A 15,520-nucleotide genomic window follows, 5' to 3' on the forward strand; every position below is an offset into this window, starting at 1 on the left:
AAGTAGTATTCAATGAGACTAGATGCCAAAGCTGTGAATCCACAATATGTTTAAAAGTAAACCTAAGTTTGGAAGTGGTGGGTTTTTTTTTTAGGTGTAGCTTAGTCAGTTTCTCACCACTATTGATTTAGCAGACATCGCGATACGACTGCGAAAAGCATATATACTACTAGTGCATGGCTTCACTCATATATACTCACAGCCACAGTGGGCTGATGAGATCTCTTTATCGAAATCTACTAAGAGGGTTGCTGAAGACAGAGACGTTACCCATAAAGCTTCGTCCTGATATCGAGGAAGACTTATACATCAAATCTGAACTAGAGAAAGCAGCTCTAGATCCTACCTATTACCGAGGCCTTCTCGTGTCAGAGCTACGATACCATATAAAAGAGAGAGCTAGAGTCAAAATCAGATCTTCCGTGGGGTTATACGTTTCTTTAAACAGAGCTGAATGTCTAATTGAGAGCTTAAGCGATCTCCAGAGGGACCCTTTGCAGCCGCTGCTGTGGCATCAGGTAATCAAGTTTTTGATTCAATTAAGAGACGATCAGTTCAAGCAACAGAAATGGAAAGATTTCTATCTCCGAAATCAAAGGAAGATCGATGAGCAGAGAAGAAAGCAGCTACCAATCAGGGTCCTCCGACGCCTAAACTCGAAAAGCTCAGAGACAAGACGCGAGAAACAATTCAAGTCACTAAAAACAAATGAAAAATTTAAGGAGCTCAAAACGGCCCTCAGGGAAAGCAACGAAGAAGAGGGCTTTGTCGTAAGAAACTACCTCAAACGACTCCAACTAGAGGGTCGTATACCTAATCCATATAAACTCCCATACATTTCGGAAAGCTTGACCCTACAATCATTGAATCTTCCAGATCCTAAAAAACTTCAACCTGGTTCTACAAAAGCATCTGTAATAGACCAGGCCTACGACCACGACTACATCCAGGCTATCATCGAACCAGAAGTGGAGTACCTCATTAATCAGTCATTCCTACAAGAAATAAGTGAAGAGATAAGCATCAAAGGTCCTAAAAAGGCTAGGATCAGGGGCACTAACGCTGGAGCTATGACGGCTTATTTCTTAGGTCCACCTCATGATGACCATAATACCATGAAAAGCATTGCTCTTGATATCAAAAAGCTGACAAGACTCTTCAAACTAAAGCACGTATGGAACATGAAATCCACAGACAAAGTTGCAATAGCTCATGAGAAGAGTGTCGGTAATGGATTTGCAGTTAAGGGGAGTGGAGGGTATTCTGACGACGAGGTTATCTGTACCAGGGAGTTTTATCAAAACTTGGCTGATGCAGAAGCTGATTGGGAGGCATTGATGAATGAGGTTAGAACTTCACAGCATGTGGGCAAGATGCCAAGCTTCGAAAAGAAAAGGCAACAGCTCCGCAACCAGTGGCGCCAACCGCTAGAGATCGCTACTGAGTCTATCAATTTAGAACTCAAGAGTGTCTGTGACAAGTACAAACTACTGGGGGCTATTTTTGAGAGACAAAAAGATGTTCAAAATGCTTTGAATGCACAATTCGAAGAGAGAGCCCTGAGGTATTCAAGTCTCTTGCAGGCTCTCAAGGATGACAATGTCTTTATGCATTCTGAGCTTGTCAACTTCAAGCACCCCGTCGAGCAGGGTTATTTTGAAGCCCTTGAAGCCGATTATGCAAGATCCTCAAAAAGCAAAAGAGGCATCTCTGTGTTGGAAAGGCTTGGCATGGGCAAAAAGCTAGGAGACTATCTTGCCTTGTTCAAATTTCGATTCTTCCAAATAGGCCGCAGATATCGGGAGCGGTTTAGATTCTAGGGAAGGTCTACAAAACTATAGCATTTTATCATGACGTTTCGTATCATTCGTAAAGTCCTTGTGACGTATGGTTCAAGCGGAGGTTTACACCATGTAGCCACCTAAGCTATGTCCGTTGGTGATGTACCCGTCGATGCCCCTAGCAGCTGCTTCTCTGTCGGGCTCTTGGGGTACGTCTTTGCTGTTAGCTCCGCCTTCGTGCTCAACGATGTCAAAGTCTTCGATGAGCTTAGCTAATTCCGAAGTTTCCTTATCGTTACCGTCTGTGACGGATAATCCGCTCATCATGGCAATTACATCAGTGAGCGTCTTACCTTGCTCTTTGAGCTCCCTGTGTTTGGCAAGCACTTCTTCTAGGCATGTGATGTTGTTCTCGTACCACTGGCCATCAATGGTAGCGAATGGAGGAACAACAGTGATATCTTTGCGAGAAAACACGGCCTCTTGGGAAAGTTGGTTGCGATAGAACATCAGAGCCTGGTAGTGGTCTTTGCAACAGTACTGTGATAAGTATGTGTTGGGAAGTATCATCAGTGGTTTTCGATTCCAGATCTGGTACCTTGTTGAGGTTTCCATACATGAGCCGTTGCTCCCGTGGGAGAGACGGCGAACTTTATGTTGTGGGGATTGATTGCACACTGGATACCCACATTGATGCTCGATGTTGCGCTCTTCCACAAGCTCATCGTACGAAGAGCGAGTTAAGAAGCGACTGAGAAACTTGAGGAGGGGAAGATCAATGGTATGGTCTAAAACCAATTCAGCTATCTTGAGTTGAAGCGAGGATGCCTCGCTTGGAGCGAGCATATCGCGATTAGCATAGGGTGCTAGTAAGGCTAGAAAAGCGTCGACAGTTAGAGTATCCGCGTTCATTCCGTATTGTTTTGCTTTGCATTAGTACTTTGAAGGTGACTGTTGCATACAATTTGTCTCTGGAAAGAAAACAGAAAACAAGAGTGGTTCCTCGCAGGACAACTTGTCTTGCCTTTATATACTGTGGCCTCTGCCTGTACACTGGTGAGATGATTGAGGATCTGCTGTGTCTTCCCCGGATCCAAAGCTGCGAAAGAATCAGTTGTTCTCTCACATTCGGACAAAAAATAAAAAATTTAATTTTATACGGAAACTCGGAATTACGACCTTCACAAGATAAATCGAATAGCCAATTATTTTTTGGCAGAAACGCTGACGTCGCTCACGTGATTTCATGGCATCTGCTTATCGCCAGTTTGGAATAACCTAAATCATCAACTCCTATTCATAATGGCCTCAGAGGAGGCAAATTCCGAAAAGCTTGATCCCATTCCAGCAACAGAAACAGCATCAACCCAGCGTGGCTCCACAAGTACCATCACCGGACATAGAGACTCGACATTATCTGACCTCGCTCCACAGAAGTCCAATTCGTTATATCCGTCACGATCGAGATCGTCCACAGCCAGCGGCTTCCTCAATTTCATCAAGAATGGTTCCAAGAGTACATTGGTATCAGAAAAGCAAGAGAAGAACAACTTCTTGTCTCTTTTCAGACTATTGATTCTCGAGCTCAATCTACCGAAGCCGGGCCACAGTAAACAGAAAGACATCAAGCATGAGGAGGAACAGAGGCGGGCGTATGAACAACTAACAAGCATGGTCAAAGTTCCTTTGTACCTAGAAAAATTTATCGTCTTTGGTCTTCTCGTTTGTCTCAATTCCTTTCTAACACTTTTCACGTTGGTCCCGCTAAAGATCGCTATAATATGCTATACAGCATTCACTGACTTTTTGACAAACTTGTCACAAACCGGAGGAGCAGATATTGGGATCATAACTAGAAAACTACATTTTATAAAAAGGGACTTGATCAATGTCTTTGTGATTCTCACAACTGTGGCTTTGCTAGCCTCCCCTACGGTTGAAGTATCCCGTCTATACCATGATGTCAGAGGTCAAGCTCATCTCAAATTGTACGTAATTTTTGGTGTTCTTGAGGTCATGGATAAGCTATTATCGTCAATTGGTCAGGAAATATTCACAGTACTTGTTGGAATACCCGTGACCAACACTAATATTCGTAACATGAGTAAGTTGGCTCTTTTCATGGGCATAGCACTTGTGTACTCTGCAAGCCATGCCTACGTTCTAATATACCAATCGGTATCTTTACATGTGGCTGCAAATTCATATTCGAATGCCCTCATGGCGCTTCTCCTTTCTAATCAGTTCGCTGAGCTTAAAGGTGCCGTGTTCAAAAAGTTTGATAGAGAGGGTTTATTCCAGGTAGCCATGTCTGACTTAACTGAGCGTTTCCAGCTTTCGCTAATGCTTTTCATTATCTCCATCAGAAACCTTGCCCAGTTGAACATGACACAGTTAGGGCTCGTTGTACCCGACAGTTGGAAATCATGGAACAAATGGTTTGGTGCCATATTTGGGCCATCCATGGTCGTTCTTGGCTCTGAAGTTTTTGTGGACTGGCTTAAACACTGTTTCATCATCAAATTCAATCGGATAAAACCCAGAGTCTACAAAAATTTTCTTTATGTCTCAAGCACTGATTTCATGGAGGTTTTTACGTCAAATTCAAGAAGATCAACTCTGAATGAAATATCGGATTATATCATTCTTGCGAAGAGAATTGGACTTCCTATTTCATCACTCTGTATTTGCTTCTTGAGGATGACATTACGGGATTTGAAGCAGCTTTATGTTCCATCACTCAATCTTCTGAGTATTCTTGCTTGTGGGCTTCTTGCTGTATTGACATTCATCACGTTGCTAGTCGTCAGACTAGTGCTAGGTCTTTGGCTTCTTCAGTGGGCTAGGAGAATCAAGCATAATCACGAGTCATATCAAAATGAATTGACAACCGCCGCCCTTACGAGCTCACTCATATCTGAGGAGCTGGCAGTTTCTTCCATACAAGAGGACTTCGGCCGAGAATTCACTCCAGAGGCTAATGGAGCTCTGCCATCAATTGGAGATAATTTGGCCATGCGTGAATCAAGTATCGATCCTATTGACACTACCTATTCAGGACTGGTGAAGTCACAGGAGTGGTCACCTGAAAATCCCAATGGCCACTATGGATATAGCTCCAGTGATTCACAGAGCGAAATAGAACAGTCTTTCATCCCTGGGGTTCCCAACACGGAGACTTCATCTATCAATCCCCGAACCAGAGGTTACCTTTACGACTATGGCGAGCTGGTCCCGCCAACCGGTGAAGAGAAGAGAAACGACTTGGTGAGGAAAAGGGGTAAGCTTGATTCTAATTTAGCATCTAATAGTGCCGAGGACGCACTAAGGACAGTCCATCGTTACGAGATGTCAAGCAAACGCATCTGGTAGCACCTGCAGTCATTATATACATTGTCATAAACTGGGACTATTTACAAGTTGGATCCCTTCGTCTTTGTATGCTCACTTCTTCTTGAGAAGCATCTCTTTCATCCTAGCACTGATGTAGCTCACAGTTTGTGGCCTAGGTCTCTTTAAGTTTGCTGCAAACGCCAAAGAAGCAGTGAGAAGGGCCAAAGCTCCGGCCTGGTGGCCAGCAGCCAATGGTATAGGAACCAAGTAGATAAGGGTCGAGATGCCCAAAGCCACCTGGAATGTGACCAAACCCATCATAGTGTGCATTGCCTTCTTTGCGTTTGGAGTAATGATCTTTTTACGTCTGTTGACGTAAATATGAGCAGCCAACACGGAAAAGAAAGTGGAAGTTGCAAGAATACGGTGAATAAGCTGCACGGTTGTTGGGTTCTCGAGTAAGTTTCTCCACCATAAGTCAGAGAGATCCTCTTTCCTAGCGTAAACAGGGTCCATGAGCTCCCTACGTGAAGGAACGTAGTCTTCGCCCATGTGTGGGAAAGTGTTGTAGATAAGACCGGCGTCCAAGCCAGCCACCATACCTCCTGACATTGCGGTGATGAAAGTCAAGCCCAATAAGGCAAGAGACATCTTTCTCATGGGGTTCAAAGCTGGATTGTTGAGCTTAGCGAGCTGGGTGGTGACAGCCTCAGCCTTGGTAGAGAGGTTCTGAACCCACTTGCTTTCATTGAGAACCTCGAACCCAGTCCAGAGAACACCCAAGTACATCAAGAATGCAGCACCCAAATGAGTGGTCAATCTGTACTGGGAGACTGTTGGTTTGGACCTTCTCTCGGCGAGCTGTTCCTCGTCTAATCCACTTTGGACCATCCACCAACCAATGAAGCCTTGTAACCCTAAGAGACCGGTAAGACCGACGACTCTTCGCGTGACGTGAGGACTGAATTTCTTTGTCTTCCAGAAGTAGATGGCAGGTAAAACGAAGAACATTCCGATGGCCCTACCCAAAAGACGGTGTCCCCATTCCATGCTAAAGATAAACTTGAACTCCTCCAAAGTAATGTGCGAGTTCAACTGCTTGAACTCAGGGGAGTTCTTATACTTATCAAACTCCTCCTCCCAGGCTTTCTCACCAATAGGAGGGATGGAGCCCGTGACTGGCTTCCACTCAGTGATTGAGAGACCTGACTCTGTGAGTCTGGTCAAGCCGCCCACAACGACAATACCAAAGATCAACCCAGAAGTAGCGATGAGCCAATAGCCGGTAGTTTTATTGGACACCACTGGAGGAGAGTTTTTCCCAGAAAAGGCTTTCTTCAAAGGTTCGGTGTTGATCTTGGGAACCTGGTTGGCTGCGAGTTCAGAAGAGGCAGTGGAGTAGCCTCGAAGACCCAAGGAGCGCCATATGCTGAAAGACAGTCTCTTTGGAGGAACTATAGAGAGACGCAGCCCCCGCGTGCTCTTTAAGATATTGAGCACGCTGGAATTTTTTGTGAAAAAAAAGCCCGAACGGCAGAACATGGATATGGTGGTTGAGGCAGCGATGGAGGAAAAGGCCTGATTGATATAGGTACACGTGACGCCAATGACAGTGCTGCGAATTGTAAAGATCAGGTAATGGTGCAGGCAAATCAGGCGACTAATACGAGGCGGCTAAAGGAGAGAAAAGGCTAGAGTTAACGATGAATATTCTGTATTGGGAGAGTTCCGATGTCTTTTTGTTTGCCCCATAAGTTCAAAGGTGTAGGATTTTAAATTTTTTCGGCAAGTGTGGGCACCAGGGGATTTGTGCGAGTGCCTCTATATGCGAGCTTGGGCTTTTTGCAACCATTATCTCCCTCATGGATCCACTGTCGTTCAAGCACACCGTGACAGTTTACAGTGTGCTTGTGCTTGCTTCCTCGGTTGTGGGAAGCGTAGCATACACTATTCTGATCGTGTTTCTAAGAAAACCACATAAAGCCAAAATGGATGAGGAATCTGCCTTTGCGTCACAAGAGCATACTGAAATGCTGCCAATTCCCGTACCCCAGTCTACAAACTCTATTAAATATGAGCCATGGAAGCCATTGATGAGAAAACTTCCAACGACTCCACCTTCTCCGTTTAATGACAACGAGCATATGGAAGTGACACCTGAGGCAGAGGCAATTGAGGACTCTGTGACTTATACCACTGAGCTGGGTACAGAAACACCAAACATCAACATGATAGTGCTGTCAACCCCAAACATAAGAAGTTACGTTTATCTGTCTCAGGAGCTCATAGATTTGGGAACTTTAATTGAAACACAGGCGATTGAGGTGCCTATCCAGAAGGATGAGAATGGCAGAAACAAGTCAAAAGTTAGGCTCTCTCAGCTCCTTAGATTTACCCATCTGATTCCTCGGCGTCACTTCTCGGATATTGACAGTTTGGAAAGGGCCATTGACGATATTTTGGTAGGTGCCGAGAGCTGCCCAGTCGACAAAACCATTAGTCTCTTCCGTCTTGTGACCATAGGCTCCACAGAGCAAACCTACGACAATGCCTACTTTTTCACCAGACCATTTCAACAAGCAATTGCCTGGTGTTCAGATTTATCCTTGTTCAGCCATGAGCCCGAGCTGTTGCAAATGAGTCTTGCAGAAATGCTCATATGCTGGTGCTGGAATCAATGGTGTTGCGCTCACGGAACACATACAAAGAGCAGTGAACTCTTGAGAGTTTTGGCCCAGGCAGCCTCAATGGCGCCCACTGAGACCTACCACAGTGTAGGTCACGTCGAGGTGATGGCTGTTTTGTGCCAGGTCTACAGCGGTCTTGGCTATTTTGCACCCAATGTTCAGAAACCTATGATGTTGAAGGCAGCCACGGTGATGAAGGCATGCTCTTCTACGGCCCCTTGCCATGTTCACAGAGATCTCGTACCGATTTACGCCCAGGCTGTGTGTGCTACTCTGCGCCAAAGCAGCCTTGTAGCTCTATATGAGTGTCTCAGTGTGCTAGTGGGTCCACATCGTCAATGCTGCTTAGAGTATAGAGACCTTGCACCGCCAACTTCTGACTTGCTTGCCTTGTTGAGACATGGTTTATGGACCAGGCAATTACCAGAGGTTCGAGAAAAAGCCCGGTCCTTGGCAGACAGAATAGGGGAAGAGTTTGAGCAAATGGAGGAGTGGTGCAATCGGGACGAGAGCTCGACCGAATCTGCGGATAACATAGTTGCTCCAGGAGCCTGGCTGATGTTTCGGTAAAGGTTTGATATAGAGTCTGATGTATAAAATTTTTAAGTTAGTTTCATTCGGGATCAGGTTCGATTCTCCAGACAAGCGTCAGGTGATAAGGGTAGATAAGAGACTCTTGGCGTTGTTGTTCAAAGAGGTAGGGAGAGGTACTTGTGGCTAATTAATGAGAGTCGATTTGATGAAAGTTTCCCTGGTGGAAGCAAAAATCATCCCTAAATACATGGCCTTAGGGTTATCGGATTTGTGGCCGATTGCTGGTTGCCCCTCATATTTCGCAACCAAAGGAGCCTTGGCTGCGGCTGTAAGAGGTATTCTCGAGAAAGCAAAGCTATTCTCTCCTTTCATTAAGCCTTCACTAAAGCATGCATAGCTAGATCCATAGTAGAAATGTTGCCAGATCTGGGTCCGCAGGGTCCGGGTTCGAGGCACCCCCGCCCGGCCCATTATGGTGTACCATAATAAAGGGAACCTGAGACACGGCTTTAGCCCGGAAGTGGAAGGACCCTTTTAGTAATTTGATACGCATACTTAAGACATTCTATAAGAACATTGTTCAGTTACGAAGCTTTCCGGGGTTACGCAATTGTGCTTCCCCACTGGCCGTTTCAGCCTCTATATGGTAACCGCTTTCTCATGGAACATTTGGCGTATCGCACCTCGGCCATTTTGTTGGTGTGCGGGTCCCTCTTCATGTGGTTTTGCAGCCATGTGAATTCACATAGGGCCTTCTACAACCACCCTTCGAACACCGTTCGTTTTGATTTTTCAAAATGGCTTCAATCTAGGGTTGGAAACCGTTTCCGTTCATCCGAGCATATGTACTGCTATCAACTGTAGTGGGAGCCGCTGGCAACAACTGCCCTTTGACACATGCACTCCTGGGCAGATTATGCGGAGAAGTATATAAGAGGTCTTTGCTTGTCAGCCATGACAACGCTATAAGTCGCATTTTTCGAGCTCCCACTCGATTCCTTTTCTTTACCTTTTAGCTTTGCCGGATAACTCTAGCTGCTAATCCCGTTCCTTATCTGTCTATATCACAATGTCTGGGCTTGAAATTGCTTCTGCCGCCATTGTGGGCTCCCAGTTGTTGGATGCCAAATTGCACGTTAGTGAGGACCTCAACTTGATCAAAAACGTGGTCTCTAAAGTTGTGCCATATGCTTATTCCGCCTACAGGGGTAGAGCTTCCTACTGGTACCTTTTTGAGAAGGCTGCCTTGAAATACCCTGACAATTTGGCTGTGTCGTTCCCTCGTCCTAAGAAGGATGCTCCTGCTCCTCAGAAGGACGCCGAGGGCTTCCCCATCTTTGACGACCAGTTCACCATGGAGAGCTACACCTACCGTGAGTTGTACGCCATGGTGTTGCGTTTGTCTTACATCTTGAAGAATGACTACGGCGTCACCTCCAAGGACACTATCGGTGTTGACTGCATGAACAAGCCCTTGTTCTTGTTGTTGTGGTTGGCCTTGTGGAACATTGGTGCCGTGCCTGCTTTCTTGAACTACAACACCAAGGACAAGCCATTGGTTCACTGTATCAAGATTGCCGATGTGTCTCAGGTCTTCATTGACCCTGATTGTGCTCAGCCAATCAAGGACACTGAGCCAATGATCAATGAAGAATTGCCCAATGTCAAGTTGCACTACATCAATGAGCCAGAGTTGCTCAAGGTGTTGAGCGACAGATCTAGACCTAAGCACAGAGCCGCAGACAACACCAGAAGACCAGAGGACAAAGACTCGTCTTGCTGTGCTTTGATCTACACTTCTGGTACCACCGGTTTGCCCAAGGCCGGTATCATGTCGTGGAGAAAGGCCTTCATGGCTACTGCCTTCTTCGGCTCCATCATGAAGATCAACAAGAAATCCACTGTCATGACTGCCATGCCTCTATATCACTCTACTGCCGCCATGTTGGGTGTTTGTCCTACCCTTTCTACAGGTGGTTGTGTGGTTGTGTGCCAAAAGTTCTCTGCCTCCACTTTCTGGACTCAGGCTAGATTGTCCGATGCCACTCACATCCAGTACGTTGGTGAGGTTTGTCGTTACTTGTTGAACTCCAAGCCTCATCCAGACCAAGCCAAGCATCAAGTTAAGATCGCTTATGGTAACGGTTTGAGAAGGGACATCTGGAGAGAGTTTAAGAAGAGATTCCACATTGAGGGTGTCGGTGAGTTCTACGCTTCTACCGAATCTCCTATTGCCACCACCAACATTCAATACGGTGACTTTGGTGTGGGTGCCTGCCGTAAGTACGGTTCGCTCATCTCCACCGTCCTTGGCTTCTCGCAGGTCTTGGTCAAGATGGACCCTGATGACGAGAGTGAGATCTGGAGAGACCCAAAGACCGGTATGTGTGTCAAGGCCGACGTTAACACTCCAGGTGAGTTGTTGATGAAGATCATGGACGCCAAGAACGTTGAGGGCTCTTTCCAGGGTTACTACGGTAACAACGAGGCCACCAACAAGAAGGTTATCAGAGATGTCTTCAGGAAGGGTGATGCCTGGTTCAGATCTGGTGACTTGTTGAGAATGGATGAGGACAACTTGTTGTATTTCGTCGACAGATTGGGTGACACGTTCAGATGGAGATCGGAGAACGTTTCTGCTACTGAGGTTGAGAACGAAGTGATGGGCTCTGGTGCTATCAAGCAGTCTGTCGTTGTTGGTGTTCGTGTGCCAAACTACGAGGGTAGAGCTGGTTTTGCTGTCGTTGACCCCGCTGACGGTCTCAGTGATGAGGAGGTCTTGGCCAAGATTCACGCTCACGTTGTCAAGTCCTTGCCTAAGTATGCTGTTCCTCAATTCATCAAGATCAAGTCTGGTGGAATTGCTGCTTCTCATAACCACAAGGTTCCAAAGAACCAGTTCAAGAACCAGAAGTTGCCAAAGGGTGAGAACGGTGACGATCTCATCTACTGGTTAAACGGCGACCGTTATGAAGAATTGACCGAGGACGCCTGGGCCCACATCATGAGCGGCAAGACCAAGTTATAATTTATCAAGTATTTATGAATCGCAATCAATTCTACTTCAGTTAACAAACGGATAGTATCATTAGATCTATTTTTCGGAAATGGCGACAACACCTGGCAAGGCCTTGCCCTCCAACAATTCCAAAGAGGCACCGCCACCAGTGGAAACGTGAGACAACTTGTCAGAAACACCGAACTTCTTGGCAACAGTAGCAGTGTCACCACCACCAATGATAACAGTGTTACCGTTAGAGGCAGACTTGACAGCAGCGTCCAACATGGACTTGGTACCGTCGGCGAACTTCTCAAACTCGAAGACACCTGGTGGACCGTTCCAGACAATGGTCTTGGCCTTAGCAATGGCATCAGCAAAGAGCTCTCTGGACTTTGGACCAGCATCCAAACCCATCCAGCCATCTGGGATACCCTCCTCCTGGGTAGCAACACCAGTCTCAGCGTCCTTGTCAAACTTGTCACCGGTGACGAAGTCCACAGGCAAAACAATCTCAACATTGTTCTTCTTGGCCTTAGCGACCAAGTTTTCAACGTTCTCAGCGCCAGCCTCGTCGAAAAGAGAGTTACCAATTGGCATCTTGTCCAAGACCTTCTTGAAGGTGAAGGCCATACCACCACCGACGATCAAGATGTTGACCTTGTCCAACAAGTTGTCGATCAATTGAATCTTGTCGGAGACCTTAGCACCACCCAAGATGGCCAAGAAAGGTCTGGTTGGGTTTTCCAAGGCCTTAGCGAAGTACTCCAACTCCTTAGCCATCAAGAAACCAGAAGCCTTTTGAGGCAAGTCAACACCAACCATGGAAGAGTGGGCTCTGTGGGCGGTACCGAAAGCGTCGTTGACGTAAACGTCGGCCAAGGCAGTCAAGCCCTTTCTGAACTTCTCGACGTCCTCAGCAGAAGCCTTCTCCTTCTTACCGTCGACCTTCTTGGAGCCCTCCTCCTCAATGTGGAAACGCAAGTTCTCCAACAAGAAGATCTGGCCATCAGAGCCGGCATTGACGGCGTCCTCGACCTTTGGACCAACACAGTCGTCCAAGAAGGTCACCTTGTTCTCTGGCAAAAGAGACTGCAATTCCTTAGCAACAGGGGACAAGGAGTACTTCTCGACACGCTCACCGTTTGGTCTACCCAAGTGAGAGGCCAAGATGACAGCCTTTGGCTTCTGCTCCAACACATACTTGATGGTTGGCAAGGCAGCAACGATTCTTTGGTTGTTGGTGATGGTGGAGCCGTCCAATGGCACGTTGAAGTCGACTCTGATGAAGACACGCTTGTTAGCGAGGTCCAAATCTTTCACAGACAATTTCTTTGAGAGAGACATGATGTAGCGAAGCAAAGTAATAGAGAAAAAGCTCCCGGGGATCGTGGTGGTCGCGACCTTATATATGCCCTCCATCAGTAGACCCCACGGTCGGTACTCACCCGTCACCTGAGGCAGCGTCAGCATACTCCGCGGGTAACTTTCAGGGTGTCAATTGCTCTGGGTTATGGTTTTTACGTCTATTTTCATCAAATTGAACTTGTAGTATAATTTGTCAATTGAAATGTCCCGGTGCGGGCTAAAGGAAGCCCGGAACTGTCGCACCACAAGATCACCATGTGCGGTCCCGGGTCCAGAAACAACACAGGCACTGGAGGCAGTGACAATTAAGCGAGAGTCTATTTCGACTCAATCAAGATAGATCTACCTCTTGAGACATCTCTGGGTTTGAAAATCATCGAACCTTCTGGAACCTTCGGTGCTTCCTGCATTGGTAGTTAAGTACCTTCAGCAATCTCTTCTTTCATCCAACATGGAGAAAATATTGCAATGGTCCATAGCGTCGCAAAGCGGCGATAAGGAGGCGATGGAAAAAATCGGAGCTCCCACTTCAGAGGAACTCTCTAAGCTTTTTGGTGCTGGTGGGCCTGACGAGCCCACTCTCATGAAGCAGTCCATCGCAGTGGTGGAACACCCTGAGGCCACACTTGAAGCCAAGGAAACCGCCTTGGACAATTTCGAAATGCTTGTGGAGAATCTTGATAATGCAAACAATATCGAGAACCTCAAACTTTGGCCAAGTATCATTGCACAGCTCAACGGATCAGAGTCTCTCAGTATTCTCGCTGCCTCTATCATTGGAGTCGCTACCCAGAACAATCCTGATTCACAGAAGGCTTTTCTTGAAAAAGAGGATGGTTTGGCCTCGCTTATCAAGCTCGTAAACGATGAAGGAACTCCAAGAGAGCTTCTTCTCAAATCGCTCTTTGCGATGTCTTGCTTGGTGAGAAACTACGCCGATGCCACCAATCTGTTCGCTGAATTGAACGGTTGGGAAGCTCTCCATTTGCAATCGTCTCATAGTGATCATAAGCTTTTGTTGCGCAAATTATCATTGATTTCTGCGCTCTTGTCCACTGGGTTGGACGACACCAAGCTCGAGCACTTCAAGAAGATCAGCTTCGTGGATAATCTTATTTCCGCTTTCGACACTGAAAACGTCGGCTGCATTGACAAAGTTCTCAGCATCATCACTCAGCTCCATACTCTCAAGTACCAGTTCACTAGCGAGGAAATCTCCAGACTTGCTCACAAATTGGATAGCGTTGATCATTTGAAGGACAGACTCACAGAGGACGACTTCAATACCGCAAGGCAAGTAGCCTCTTCATAAATTACTACGCCCCATACTAACAATCAGTGCTTTCATAACCACAGAGTGTCTTCGCCGAAATGTATTATAAACCTTAATAAACTCAACTTCTATGTGATAACCTGCGATGGATCCGTAGCTGTAAACACTCGCTTCATTGCTGCATTGGCAGAAGGAGGGACGATATTTTTGCCCTTGACAGTTCCAAGCGAGTCATTAGTGAGAAATCGCTTGTATATCGCCACGGGCGAAGTGTAAAATTCATAAAGCTTCTCAGCTCTTGGTTGCGTCATGAGATTGAACTTCTTGAGTATCTCGATAAATGTGCTTCGTTGGTCGGTACCCAGTCTGACAGTACCTATGTTCGCAAGGCTTGCGTTTCTTTGAAATTTGTCGTAAAGCGCAGATCCAATGGTGTAAGTGAATGAGTGGAGCCAGTCGATAGCTTCATGTTGATTTCTGACACTAAACATATTGAGACCGAAATCAACACCAGCCTGCTGAATGCAAAGTTGGGCTTCAGAGGCCTTGAGAACGACCTCTTCCTGCTTTCGTTTTTTGGACACCGGCTCGTTCATTTTTTCGAGCATTTGATCTCTATAGGCCCTATCTTCTATACCTTGAAGCTTTCGAAGATACTCTTTGAGACCAGTAACCATCACCATGACATAGTAATCAATATTCGGCTCTTCAGCCCTTGCACTTCTCACAGCTAAATCGTGATCGACTCTCAAACTGCCTTTTTGTATCAGTTCTATCAAGACATCCGCCTCATAGAATAGTACGATAACCTTTTCTGAGAGTTCTCTTGGTTCACAGGGCTCAAATATATCTTTCTGTATGTTGAGTATTGCCTTCACTTTCCGCTTCCATGAAATGCTGGGGATGTTTGTCGTTTTCTTCCTACACTGAGTGCCAGTGAAGACTTCGTCAAAGTAAGTCCCACTAAGCTTACTTTCGACGGAGGACGCAAGCTCAATAATCATTTCGGAGAGGATTTCCTCCTTCTTCCTTGTTGCCTTGTTGGCCTCCTTCCAATCCTTCTTAGAAAACTTCTCATCCTTTTGATTGGTCTTTTGTGATTTTGTTTGGCTAGCTGGTTCGGTAAACACCTGACTTGTTTTTGGTGAGCTTGTTATTGGGTCAGATAATTCGTCTTCGATAAATTCTGGTATAAGCTTCTTCGTGGTTATCTTTGATGGCTGCTTCGGTAGATTGATGGCGGGTTCGGTAACCTTTACGTCATCTACCCTTTTCTCGAGTTGTTGACTGAAGCTTGATGGTGGTATAATCTTTTTGACCCTCCTCTTGGGAGCAGGCATACTCAGAAGGTCTATGCTTTCCTCATCTGACGAGCTAATCCAATTCTCGATATCCAAGACGCTCCCGCTTTTGGTGGCTTGGGGGACAACTTCCACTATATTATGTTCTTCTTGATGAGGCTCGCAAGGCGAGCTTGGCGGTAGGGGTCGTCTTTGAGTTGCAGAGTTTGTCGTGCAAACGATGGGATCTGAATCATCTGTAAGCC

At 46.2% G+C, this 15,520-nt stretch overlaps 9 protein-coding genes across 9 annotated transcripts; 5 read left to right on the forward strand and 4 right to left on the reverse strand.

The window, feature by feature from the left end:
* Nucleotides 1–215: 215 nt before the first annotated feature.
* On the forward strand, nt 216–1,820 carry C7M61_001041 (uncharacterized protein; the record flags this gene model as incomplete). Its single annotated transcript, XM_024856459.1, has 1 exon — nt 216–1,820. The coding sequence occupies one exon, from the start codon at nt 216–218 to the stop codon at nt 1,818–1,820; it is 1,605 nt and encodes a 534-aa protein (XP_024716058.1).
* Nucleotides 1,821–1,904: 84 nt separating this feature from the next.
* C7M61_001042 (RNA polymerase II subunit B1 CTD phosphatase) lies at nt 1,905–2,627 on the reverse strand (the record flags this gene model as incomplete). The annotated part of the gene is made up of 1 exon (XM_024856460.1): nt 1,905–2,627. One exon carries the CDS (start codon nt 2,625–2,627, stop codon nt 1,905–1,907), a length of 723 nt encoding a protein of 240 aa, XP_024716059.1.
* A 456-nt stretch (nt 2,628–3,083) lies between these two features.
* Nucleotides 3,084–5,153, forward strand: C7M61_001043 (uncharacterized protein; the record flags this gene model as incomplete). The annotated part of the gene is made up of 1 exon (XM_024856461.1): nt 3,084–5,153. The coding sequence occupies one exon, from the start codon at nt 3,084–3,086 to the stop codon at nt 5,151–5,153; it is 2,070 nt and encodes a 689-aa protein (XP_024716060.1).
* Nucleotides 5,154–5,225: 72 nt separating this feature from the next.
* On the reverse strand, nt 5,226–6,656 carry COX15 (Cox15p; the record flags this gene model as incomplete). The annotated part of the gene is made up of 1 exon (XM_024856462.1): nt 5,226–6,656. The coding sequence occupies one exon, from the start codon at nt 6,654–6,656 to the stop codon at nt 5,226–5,228; it is 1,431 nt and encodes a 476-aa protein (XP_024716061.1).
* A 320-nt stretch (nt 6,657–6,976) lies between these two features.
* On the forward strand, nt 6,977–8,371 carry C7M61_001045 (uncharacterized protein; the record flags this gene model as incomplete). Its single annotated transcript, XM_024856463.1, has 1 exon — nt 6,977–8,371. One exon carries the CDS (start codon nt 6,977–6,979, stop codon nt 8,369–8,371), a length of 1,395 nt encoding a protein of 464 aa, XP_024716062.1.
* A 1,033-nt stretch (nt 8,372–9,404) lies between these two features.
* FAT1 (long-chain fatty acid transporter) lies at nt 9,405–11,363 on the forward strand (the record flags this gene model as incomplete). The annotated part of the gene is made up of 1 exon (XM_024856464.1): nt 9,405–11,363. One exon carries the CDS (start codon nt 9,405–9,407, stop codon nt 11,361–11,363), a length of 1,959 nt encoding a protein of 652 aa, XP_024716063.1.
* A 66-nt stretch (nt 11,364–11,429) lies between these two features.
* On the reverse strand, nt 11,430–12,680 carry PGK1 (phosphoglycerate kinase; the record flags this gene model as incomplete). Its single annotated transcript, XM_024856465.1, has 1 exon — nt 11,430–12,680. The coding sequence occupies one exon, from the start codon at nt 12,678–12,680 to the stop codon at nt 11,430–11,432; it is 1,251 nt and encodes a 416-aa protein (XP_024716064.1).
* A 472-nt stretch (nt 12,681–13,152) lies between these two features.
* Nucleotides 13,153–14,013, forward strand: C7M61_001048 (uncharacterized protein; the record flags this gene model as incomplete). The annotated part of the gene is made up of 1 exon (XM_024856466.1): nt 13,153–14,013. The coding sequence occupies one exon, from the start codon at nt 13,153–13,155 to the stop codon at nt 14,011–14,013; it is 861 nt and encodes a 286-aa protein (XP_024716065.1).
* An 89-nt stretch (nt 14,014–14,102) lies between these two features.
* Nucleotides 14,103–15,314, reverse strand: C7M61_001049 (uncharacterized protein; the record flags this gene model as incomplete). Its single annotated transcript, XM_024856467.1, has 1 exon — nt 14,103–15,314. One exon carries the CDS (start codon nt 15,312–15,314, stop codon nt 14,103–14,105), a length of 1,212 nt encoding a protein of 403 aa, XP_024716066.1.
* Nucleotides 15,315–15,520: the final 206 nt, after the last annotated feature.

This window comes from Candidozyma pseudohaemuli (assembly GCF_003013735.1).
Source record: "Candidozyma pseudohaemuli strain B12108 chromosome Unknown scaffold00001, whole genome shotgun sequence".
In the NCBI taxonomy this organism is placed as follows: Eukaryota; Fungi; Ascomycota; class Pichiomycetes; order Serinales; family Metschnikowiaceae; genus Candidozyma; species Candidozyma pseudohaemuli.